This window comes from Antechinus flavipes, chromosome 5, assembly GCF_016432865.1.
Source record: "Antechinus flavipes isolate AdamAnt ecotype Samford, QLD, Australia chromosome 5, AdamAnt_v2, whole genome shotgun sequence".
NCBI classification, from domain to species: Eukaryota; Metazoa; Chordata; class Mammalia; order Dasyuromorphia; family Dasyuridae; genus Antechinus; species Antechinus flavipes.
The window spans coordinates 12,452,971-12,465,067 of NC_067402.1; the positions used below are offsets into that span (position 1 = coordinate 12,452,971).

The 12,097-nt window shown below is 48.9% G+C and overlaps 1 protein-coding gene across 1 annotated transcript in view; it reads left to right on the forward strand.

The window, feature by feature from the left end:
- Positions 1-12,097, forward strand: part of DNAH11 (dynein axonemal heavy chain 11) — a 277,853-nt gene that overhangs the window by 200,039 nt on the left and 65,717 nt on the right. Inside the window, exons 56-57 of the mRNA XM_052001418.1 lie at positions 4,175-4,408; positions 6,791-6,937. Coding sequence (XP_051857378.1) covers positions 4,175-4,408; positions 6,791-6,937 — 381 coding nt within the window. The remainder of the gene's footprint in view (positions 1-4,174; positions 4,409-6,790; positions 6,938-12,097) is intronic.

Below are 12,097 nucleotides of genomic sequence, written 5' to 3' on the forward strand. Positions count from 1 at the left end.
TTCCGCTCGGGCTCCGGCCTCAAGGTGGCCGAGCTTCCCTCCGGGTTCCGAGCGTCCGGGCTCCGGCCCTTTGGGACCCCGCGGGAATTCAGGGGGAAGTCTTCTGCTCTCGTTCCCCACCTCCGAGGCGGCAGTCGCCAAAGGGAGACAAAGCCAGCCCGGGGCCTTTCTGCCAGTCCGAGGGCCCCGGGCACAATGAGCCCTGGCTGCGGATCCGCATCCGAAAGCGCCCAGACTGGGGGGAACTAGAGTGTCACGTTACCAGCCCTTCCCCTCCCCAAAAAGGAGATAAATGAATGGCAGAATAAATAATTTATGCTAATGAAATTACTGCAATTAGTAGTCCCACAATGCCCCTTTTAAAAGGCACAGCTGCTAATGTCAGGAAGCGCTGTCACCGCTGACCTTATCATAAGAGAGAGTGACAAATGGAGAATGCCGGGAAGGCCAATCAGCGGCGAGGGCCGCGGGCCCGGGGCCGATGAGAGGCTGCGCTGGCAGCTCGGACCCCGGGCCAGCTGCTCCGACCCCCTCCCCACCCAACCCCCCACGCGGGGCCTCCTAACAATGGTCATTTCGCCCAGTGAGCGGCTCCGCTCCGGCCACTTCCAGAGCTCCGGAAGCCGAAGGGGAACTGGTGTAAAAGCGCTTTCCGGGCGGCCCATCCTCGGGCGCGGCGGAGCCTTTGCCCCTGGCCGGAGGCGGGGCTTCCCAGGAAGAGGCTGGGGTTTAGCTTGAGACAATGTTTCCCAAGAGCCGCGCCCAGCTCAGCAGGGAACAATGTTGCAGAGCGGGGCGGGGTCTGGGGGCCACAGTAACCCGGGCTCTGAGGAGCTCGCGGGTCCCGGCTTTGGCTGGGTGTGAGGGGAGCGGCAGGAGAGGCTTCTGGGCTTGTTCCAAAGCCCACGTCCTCTCGCTGCGTCAGTAGCTGAAGGGGAAAGGGAGGGGACTGGCTGCGGCCTGTCAGGCTCCTCAGAGGTGCTCACGGGAGCTGGTGCCTAATAAGTGCTTGTGGTGGCCGGGGATCGGGAACTGGAAGTCCGGCGGCCAGAAGCGGTTCCCCTTGTGAATGAGGAAACGGCCCGAAGAGCTGCCTTGTCGGGGTCCCGCAAGCAGTGAAGAACACAGGTGGAACTGAAAGCCAATTCCTCCTGCTCCAGATCTATTGGGCTCCCCTCTGCCCGAGACGCCTTTTCGGGTTCTACCCTTGAGGGCACTGACTGCTTTTAAAATTTGGAGCCTACACAGGCGCACGCCACACACACACACACACACACACACTCTCTCACACACACACACATACTCTTAGACACACAATCACACACACACATCACACTTACACACACAGACATACATCACACACACACACACACACATTTACACACACACACTCTCACACAGACACATTCACACATTTACACACACTCTCACACTCACATCACATCACACTCATACACATACATCTCACATACACACATCACACACACATTTACACACACACACTCACACACAGACACATTCACACATTTACACACACTCTCACACTCACATCACATCACACTCATACACATACATCTCACATACACACATCACACACACATTTACACACACACACTCTCACACACAGACACATTCACACATTTACACACACTCTCCACTCACATCACATCACACTCATACACATACATCTCACACACACAGACACATTTACACACACACTCTCACACTCACATCACATCACACTCATACACATACATCTCACACACACAGACACATTTACACACACACTCTCACACTCACATCACATCACACTCATACACATACATCTCACACACACAGACACATTTACACACACACTCTCACACTCACATCACATCACACTCATACACATACATCTCACATACACACATCACACACACATTTACACACACACACTCACACACAGACACATTCACACACATTTACACACACTCTCACACTCACATCACATCACACTCATACACATACATCTCACACACACACATTTACACACACACACTCACACAGACACATTCACACATTTACACACACACTCACATCACATCACTCATACACATACATCTCACACACACACATCACACACACATTTACACACACACACACTCTCACACACACACATCACACACCCCACACGTTAGCAAGTGTAGCCAGCGGCGCCCCCCCACCCGCCTGTCCGCGGTCCTCCGCCGGCAATATTAATGGGGCCGGGTGGAAGCGTTTAACTGCATCGCCAGCCACTCGTGAGCAATTTTCCCAGAGATGCCGAAGCGTTATTGACAACGCTTTGGTAAATTATGTGTGACTTTCCTCCGAGTTGGTGTAGCTCATTTAATTCATATTAATTGATTTTTAGGCTTCCCTTGATTAATTGAACTGGGTTCATCTTGTACAGAATGCAATAAATAACCATTAAAAGGAGGAAGATGTGACTCCACAAATTACAAAGTTAACTACTTCAGAAGTCACCGAGGACAAATTGGAAGGACCGAGCGCTGCTTCTCTGGGAAGCTGGCAGGGGGGGTGGGGAGGGGGGAATCTTCCAATAGAAACCCTCGCTCCACTGGAATAGAGGCTTCTTCCCTGGCAGACTTCACCCCCTTCACCGACCTTTCTGCCCCCAATAGCCTGATTTATGTTTAAATAGGGCCGGGGAGGAAATGGGCTTTTCCTTCCTGCCCCACTGGGAGAGAAGGCAGGGCAGCGGGCAGGCCGGGTCACCCCTCAGAGTCCCCATTCTCTGGCTGGGCCCGCCTGGAATACAAAGCGGGCCTATGGGTGGCGGGGAAGGCAGGCGGGGCAAAGTCCCTTTTGTTCCCCCTTGCGCAGCTTTTCTGGAGACAGAGGTGGGTCATGAAGGGCCCTGGGGCCTCTCAGCTATCAGGACCTGGGTGTGCTTCAGGAAGACAATTAAAATCAAGTTTGTACAGTTAAGGTGGAGTCCTGATTGTTGGGGGCGGAGTTGGCAAGGCCCGAGTTCGAATGCTGCCCCAGAGTCGGAGGGAGATACAATGTGACCAAGCCTATTTCCTGTGCACCCTATGTCTGCGTTATCTTGATAATAATGAACATGAATAGCTTTTGAGGTTTATAAAACATTTTACACATTTATTTTAAATATTTCTGTGGCTACTGATATATGTGCAGATGATTTATGCTTTTAGAATCCTTGCTGGCAGGGCCCATTTCCTTTTTTTTCCTTTATACCCACATCAGGCAGTATGTTTTGCTTTGTTTGCCTTGGACCTGGTAATCTCCCTCCCACATGCTGTCTCTGTGGTTGACTAAATGCTCACTGGTTGATTACAAACATTATCTCTTTTGATCCACACATCACCACCAAATGATTCCCATTTTATAGATGAGGAAACTGAGGCTTAGGCCTTCCCAAAGTGACCCGGCTAGTAAATGACCAAATCCCAATTGAAACTTCAATTTCCTTGGCCCCCCGGGGCAGGGCCCTGTCCAAGGTACATGGTGTTGCCCATCCCCCTGAGAAAAGAAGCTCTGGGAAGACAGATTCTTGGCTTTTCTTGACTTACTCCCTACTTACCGTTGCCTGGCACAGGAGAAGAGCTTAATTATAAGTATTTGTTGATAGATTAACACCTAAATTGACATTTCTCTCTACCCCCAACCCCCATTTCCCATCAGCATACTTGAGCGGAATAGAATGAAGAACTAGGAGTTAGGGATTCTGGGTACCAGTCCTGGCTTCGGTCACTTTGTATTTGTGTGACTTTAAGCAAGTCATTTCCTTTCTAAGTTTCAATTTCCTCATCCCTATAGGCATGGAGAGGGAGGGGGTGGGGAAAAGAGAGTAAGAGCACTTCCCTCTTGAAAATGAGAGGAATGAAGAATGCTTTGTAAAGACTAAGCTTTATAAATGTTGTCTCCTGATAGAAATCTCATTTCTGAAGGCAGCCAGAAAACCTCAAGTTCTAGTCCTGATACCGCTACTTACTGCCGTGTGGGCTTGGGTAAATTCTTTGACCTCAGACAGGGAAATAAAGGGATGGTCCAGATGGGCCCTGACATTCTCCCCAGCTCAGATCTCCGGGGACTGGCTGAGATCCAAGTGGCTTAGACTTACCTTTGTTGTTCTTATTTCTATATCAGCCTCTTTTTCTCCTTCCAGCCCAGCGTAAAGGGTTCTGTCAGTGCCTTCATGGCCTACGCCCACAGCAGCGTGAATGAGATGAGTGCCCGCTACTACCAGAACGAGAGGAGGTACAACTACACCACTCCCAAGAGTTTCCTGGAGCAAATTGCTTTGTACAAGACCCTGCTGAAGAAGAAACAAAAACAAGTGTCCCAGAAGAAGGAGCATTTGGTGAACGGCATCCAAAAGCTAAAGACGACAGCGGCCCAGGTAGGACGGTTCTTTCCAGGGAGAGATACGCTCGTGCGTTCTTAGCGTACCTACCTCTGAGAGTAATTTCCAAATTGAAAAAGTTATTGCCTCTTAAAACAACAAGAATTCTCTAAGGAGCCACACAGAAAATACCAAGTGGATCAAAAAGACATTTGTTGCAAATTTGATACGTGGCTGGGTGTTCACGGAGCACACGTATCATAGAATCGTTGAGCTGGAAAAGCTCGTTTTATACTAAGGGAACTTGAAGGGGCTTGCTTTACACAGATAGTAAATGGCTCAGATCTCCTCCAAAATCCAGCCATACGCTCGTTTGGGCCAAACGCTAGGTCTAGACGGATGATGAACTGGCCTCTGAATTGAACAGGGGAAATAAGCAGAAAGGACTGGAGTGAGGAAATTACAGAGCATTTCCTAACTGCTCCCCGAGAGACACCAAAAGCGTGATGCCGTAGAAAAGACACGCACGGGCTGTGGCGTCCGAAGTCCTCGATTCAAATCCCAACTCAAATGATGATCTCGAGCAAGTTGCATAATCTATCCAAGCCTCCTCTTCCTCAGCTGTAAAATGGGGAGGCTAGAAGAGATGGCCTTTCAGTAAGAGTTGAGAAAGAGATTAAAGGAATTAGAGTAGGTCATGAGGAAACCAAATTATCACTCTTTGCAGACGATATGATGGTATACTTAGAAAACCCTAGAGAATCAACTAAAAAACTTTTAGAAATAATCCACAACTTTAGCAAAGTTGCAGGACACAAAATAAACCCACATAAGTCATTTTTATGCATCACTGACAAAATCCAACAGCAAGAGATACAAAGAGAAAATCCATTTAAAATAATCATGTCCAGCATAAGGAGTTAGCTGAAGAAGCCTGGAGCAGCCTTGTCAGGGCTAGCGGGGGACCAGACAGGGGGATGGCGCGGCTCCTCCCTGGGCCAGCGGGGTCACCCAAGATGCCCTTTGCCCCTCCTTTGTTTTCAGATAAGAGGCAGTGCTGAGGAGTGGGAGGCAAGACCCCTTCTTGTGGGAGGTGGGAGTGGAGAAAGCTGAGTCAGGAGCCACAGCCTCTAAGCTCAAATTCTGCTTTTAATATGTGCTAGTTGTTTAAACTTGGGCAAGCTGTTTAAATGGTTCGTGCCTCAGTCTCCTCATTTGTAAAATGAAGCTATTTAGCTTTAGATGGCCTCTAAGGTCCCTCCAAACTGAGAGCTGTGCTTCTGCCGCCTAAAGCACCACCTCTCTCTGGGCCTCAGGTGCCTCATCTGTAAAATGGACTAGAGGATTTAGCCTCCTGTTGGGAGCCTTGGAGGGCTCAGCTGGAGAACTCTGCCCTCGTTTTCTTCCTGTTACTTTCTGAGACTTCCCTGGGCGGTGGGATGGCAAAGCTCCTCCTGGGAGCTCAGACCCACTGGCCTGCTCGTTGCCGGAGGTGGCTGCGGGTACGGGGTCCTCTTTGTCTGCCCTCTGGGTTGGGTTTCTCAGTCTCGGGGAGCCAGAGAAGCTTGTGAATCAAGAAGAGACGGATCACTTTCCACCGGCCCATTTTACACATGAGGAAATCGACTCCCAGCAGTCAGGCGGCCTTGGCCAGGACCACGCAGCCTGTAGTTATTAGAGGGGGGATCTGGACTCCAAAGCGGGCACTCTGTCCCACGCTCACCAGACTGAGGACGACCCGTCCCCCGCTGGGCTCGTCCTCCAGGAGGTCCGTGGGAGTCTCTGGGGCCCTGCCAGCTAAGCGGAGCGGGACTGAATGTCACCCCAGAATGGGGAGAGATGCTCCAGGGAGACTGGCAAAGAGCCGGGAATCAAAGCTGCGGTGAGGCAGATGGAGCCGAGGTGTTTGGCGAAGGTCCCTCCTGCCCCTTGCCTTCCCGTCTGTTCCCGCTCCCCATCTGACTGACAGAAGCCGAGGCTCCTCCTCTGCCCAGCGAGAGATCTTCCTAAAACACATTTCTACCTCATCACTCTTCTGCTCCAGAAACTCTCTGGCTCCCTATTACCTAAGTCACCTGTATGGTACTTGAAGCCCTCTTGGTCTCGCCCTAGCCAAGCCTTACTGACCTGACACCCCTTCCCAAGCACTCTATCCCAGCCAAAGCGCACGACTCGCTTGCCCAGGCCGCCCCACCTCCTCTCAGGACTGGGCTTGAGCCCCAACTTTTCTAAGAACACAAGCTCTCTGAGGGCAGGGACTAGGGTTAGGGTTGGAGCCCCTCCTCCTTCCCCCCCCCCCCATTACTTTGTGTTCCTGCTGCTTCTGCTCCAGGAGAATAGAGAAGCTGGGAGAGGCCGGGTGGGGGGACCTCACCTGGGGGCTCTGGGCCGGCCCCTCTCCCTCTCCCGGCCTAAATGACCCTGTCCCCTCGTCCCCAGGTAGCCGACCTCCAAGGCAAGCTGGCGTCCCAGGAGGCCGAGCTCCAGCTGCGGAGCCAGGACAGCGAGGCTCTCATCGCCAAGATCGGCCTGCAGACGGACAAAGTGAGCCGCGAGCGAGCCGTGGCCGACGGCGAGGAGCAAAAGGTCAGCGCGTCCCCTCCTCCGGCCTGGCCCGGATTTAGCACAAAACCCACCTGGGGAGGGGCCTTTCTGGGCTGCGGCCTCCCCGGGGCCCAGCTCCCTGGCACCGAGCGCCACTTGACCTTTCTCCATATTATGCATTTTCCCGACCTTTTAGCTCCTTTAATAGTATGAAAGCCCGATAAATGCCGAGCTCAAGCAGGCCGATGATGGATGTGGACCTTGAATGGGGCCTGTGGGTGATGTGGAAAAGGTCAGGGAGTCGGGGCCAAGGGCTGCAGAGTCTGGGGGCCAGAAGACCCCTCTTGGCTGCTAACCGAGGCCCTTCCCCTGGCTGGCGAGCCTTGAATGGCCCTGAGCGCCGGGGCTGGCCCCCTCTCGCTTTCCCAGGTGTCCCAGCCTTCCCCAGAGGGTCAAGCAGGTCCGGGCCCCTCTCGCTTTCCCAGGTGTCCCAGCCTTCCCCAGAGGGTCAAGCAGGTCCAGGCCTGGGAGAAACCATAGCTTCCCTATACACTGGGTCTGAAACCTGGGACTCCTGGCAAACTAGCATCCTGAAGAGGAGGCTGGCTGGAGCAGCGCTCAGGGCTCTGGCTTTGAGAAGACGGGGATGATGCCGTTTGGTGGAGTGCTTCGAGATCTATGGGTTATCTCCTTTGCTCCTTACTTCAGCCCCGGGAAATAAGTAGTATGTTCCTCCACCTTTTGCAGATTAGGAAACTTGGAGAGATTCATTGAGTTAGCCAGGACCAGAGGGCTAAGTGATGCTCTAGACAGGATTCACACTCGGGTCTTTGTGTGGCCACGTCCACTCTGCCCCAACTGCAGGGCCCTGGGGAAAGTATTTCGCTTATGCCTCAGTTTCCTCATCTGTAAAAAGGAGGTGATAATAGTGTCTCCCTTCATAGGGTTACTGGAGGGGAATCATATGTTTTATGAGCCTTGTGTAAGAAAACTCTATATTATCGTTATAATCATTTTATAAGAGATCAAAGCTGTTGGTAAAGTAAAAGTCACCTGCCAACAAATCCTTGAATATTTCCTTTTTTTTTTTTTTTTTGGCTGAGGCAATTGGAGTTAAGTGACTTGCCCAGGGTCACACAGCCCAGACATGTCTGAGGTCAAATTTGAACTCAGGTCCTCCTGACTTCAGGACTAGTGCTCTATCCACTGCGCCACCCAGCCGCCCCTTGAATATTTCCTAAATATAAATAGAAGCAGTGCACATGCCTACCTGAATGTTTGCCACGGACTAGAAAGATTTCATTTTAATGACTTCTTTCCCAATTCAAATAATCCGGAAACATTTAATTTTAATGGAAACTAAAATGTATCGACTCATTCAACCATTTTTAAAAATTGTACTGATGCCTTTTGTTATTTTATTTCCTGATATGTGTGATGCTGAGTACGTCACTTCACAGTGTTTGCCTCAGTTTCTTCATCTGTAAAATGAGCTGGAGAAGGAAATGGCAAGGGCCTGGTTCATAGTAAAAATGTAATAAATGTTTGTCTCTTGCTTGCCTAGGTCGAGAGGGGAAATATGGGAGATCAGAATGCCCCCCGAGGTAGCAGGGTTGGGGGGTTCAGCTTTTTAATGCAGGGCGGCCGAGTTGGGTGAGCACAGACCCTAGGACTGTCAGATCTGGATAAAGGATGCTGTGTGACCTTAGAAATTGCCAAGCTTCTCTGAGCTTCTCTTCCCTCCTCTGTAAAGTGAGGAATCGCACTTTGGGTACAATAGCAAGGTGGCACAGTGCAGAGAGCCCAGGGTTAGAGTTAGGAAGACCCGAGTTCAAATGTGATCCCAAACACAAGCACGTGACTGGGCAAATTGCTTAGCTTCTGCTTGCCTCAGTTTCCTCAACTGTCATGTGGGGATAATGACAGCACCTACCTCCCGTGTGACTCCAATGAAATAATAATAGTAAGACGTTTAGCATTGTGCCTGGCACATAAGGACTAGATAAATGGCAACTGTTATTATTATTACTTGTATTTCTTACTTCATAAGGTTATTGTGAAAAATTTTTTAGGCAAAATGCTTAATATCCATGTTACATATGGCCATGCGTGTGTGTGTGTGTGTGTGTGTGTGTGTGTGTGTGTGTGTGTGGATTTTTCCGATCCCCCTTGCTAGTACTTCCTCTTCCAAAACTGCCTTGTATGGATTTTCCCCAACCTTATGGCCATGTCGTCTCCCCAGTAGAATTTCAGCTCACTCCATTTTTGTCTCCACGACCTCAGTGCCCAGCCCAGGTCCTGACAACTGCTCAATAAAGACTTGTTTTTGTTTATTTGAGCTATTTCTCCAAAAGACATCAAAGGAAGGAAATATTCTCTAATCATTAGAGATCTTTAAGTGAAAACAATTAGAAAGTTGCGTCTTAAATCTAGCAGGATAACAAAGCTGGCAAAAAAAAATAATAATAATAATGACAATTGTTACAGGGATTGTTGGTGTATTATTGGTGGGGAAAATGACTAGCCAATGTGTGTTCTTTGATCCAGGGTGGATCTACTGGGTGGAAGGGAGGGAGGAAAAGAGGGAAGGAAAGAGGAAAAGGAAAGGAAGGGGAGGGAAAGGCAGAAAAATGAAAGGGAAGGGAAAGGGAAAGGAAGGGGAGGGAAAGTGAGGAAAGGAAAATGAAAGGGAAAGAAGAAGGAAGGGAAAGGAAGGGGAGGGAAAGTCAGGAAAGGGAAGGGAAAGGAAAGGGAGGGAAAGTCAGGAAAGGAAAATGAAAGGAAAGAGAAGGGAAAGGAAAGAGAGGGAAAGTCAGGAAAGAGAAGGGAAAGGAAAGGGAGGGAAAGTCAGGAAAGGGAAGGAAAGGAAAGGGAGGGAAAGTCAGGAAAGGGAAATGAAAGGAAAGGGAAGGGAAAGGAAAGGGAGGGAAAGTCAGGAAAGGGAAGGGAAAGGAAAGGGAGGGAAAGGCAGGAAAGGGAAGGGAAAGGAAAGGGAGGGAAAGTCAGGAAAGGGAAATGAAAGGAAAGGGAAAGGGAAAGAGAAAGGGAAGGAAAGCATTGTGTACAAAAATATAGTAGCTCTTTGTGTAGTGGCAAAGAACCAGAAAGGAAGGAGGTGAGCTTAATTAATGAATGACTGGGCATATCATGGTATATGACATGGAATATTATTGCATTTTAAGCAATGACAAAAAGGAAGGGTTTCAGGAAAAACCTGGGAAAGCTTAGGTGAATTGATAGCGTGAAAGGCAGAGAACCAAGATGAAGATACTATTGGTGACTTTGCAAGGAAAAGTATCTGAAAGACTCAGATCAAAAGAATGACAGAGAACTAATGAGGAAATGTGCAATTCACCTCCTGACCCAACTTGGGGATGGACTCGGGGCAGAAAGATTTTCAGAGGTGGCCACCAAAGGGGTTTGTTTCCCTTGACTCTGCATTTGCAGCAAGGGTTTGGGATTTATTTTTTATTTTTTATTTTTTTTTTTTGGTAGAGAGAGGGAAGTATAAAGGAGAAGAGGGGCAGATGATTGAGTAGCCAAAAAGAAAAGGAAAAAAAAAAAAAAAAGCATCATGGAAGTATTTTCTTGAAATGCACTGAAGAAAATAGGAAACACACCCTAGCAGGACAGCTGGGAAAGTTACCTACAGAATTTATTTTAAACTTAAGTGGGAGAGCAAGCTCTCTGCATACTAAGTAGAGTTTCCGAGTTTCACATGCAATCTTTTTCAGTTCTTTGTATTTGGAAATATTTATTTTAAATCATTTTTTTTTTTTAAACTGAAAAGAGTGAATCCTTATTTAATAAATAATCTTTGCATTCCCAATCCCACAGAGAGCCTGGAATCTAGTGGATACTTAATAAATGCTTATTGATTGTTTCCTCATCCTCAGATGCTGTCCCTTGCTAAGCAGGAGTGTGTGCACATGTATCCCCTCTTGCTGGTAGGGTCCCCATTACTAACTTAGCTCTTCCAGACTTGGGGAAATCATTAAGGGGATGCCATGTGCTTGGAATTCTGGATCCCGATTTCTTCAATCTAAGCAGCCCCCTGCCCCCCACGGCCCCACCCCCAGCCTTGTAAGGCTGCCCTTCTCAGCCTTTGTTGTTCACCTGTGGCAAGACTGGCTTTTAATGGGCGCCCATTGTTTTGTGGATTGTACTTGGAAGGGCACTTCCTGTTTTCTTTGCTAATGGTCCTTTCAGAGGTTGACATTTCAGCTGAATTTGAATGGCTCGAAATACTTTCTGCCTTTGGGCCAACTGAAAGCTGCCGGTGGGAAGGGGGCGAGTGGGGGAGGAGGGGGCAGAGAAAGCCTTCAGCTCTCACTGCTCAGACCCTGGCCTCCTCACCGGTACATCTGAATTCACGGATAATATGGAATTGTGCTAATATCCCAAAGTTATGGTTGGGAAGTCACTTCTAGCCCAACCTATATATTATTAACAAGCATTAGTTTTAAAGTCAGAGGTCCTGGGTTCAAATTTTCTGCTGCTTGTGTGTTGGGGCAAATCCCCTAAGTCCCCTGGACATTAGTTTTCTTTAAGGAAGAAGCTGAGTTCAGTTATCTCTTATGTTCTTTCTTACTATACTTAATATATATTAATATACTTATAATAATAATAATATATTAATAATATACTTAATAAGGACTCCTCCTTGTAGATCTCTAGAAAGGGAAACTCACCTCCCAAGACAGCCCATTTACCTCCCTACATTGTGGAACAGCTTTCCTTCCCTTGTTATAGAAAAATTCCCTTTCCAAAGGTTATCTGTTGGATGGTGCCGGATGTTCCCCTTTATCTGGGCGAGTTCTTAAAGAACCTACTGTGCTTTTTGGCTGCTAAGGTCCTATTTTGTGTTTAGATCTGATCTAAGTGCCACCTGGGCGCCTGGTGGGATCAGAAGGGGCCCTTGTAGGAACTGACACTTGGCTGGGGCCTGAAGAGGAGCAGGGAGTAGCCCAGGTTGGCCAGGCCATGTCCCGTAGAGACAGGAAACAGGTCAGAGCCAGTCTAAGGAGCTCTTTAAATACAAATAAATAAATAAAAAGAGCGTTATACTTTAGCCCAGAGGCAAAGGGAACCTGGGAAGCAGCTTGCAACGTCTGAGACAAGGTACTGTAGTGGCGAGAACTTCTGGAAATCAGGAAAATTTGGGTGTGGCTCTTGTCTGTGCCCTTTATTGTGTGACCCTGG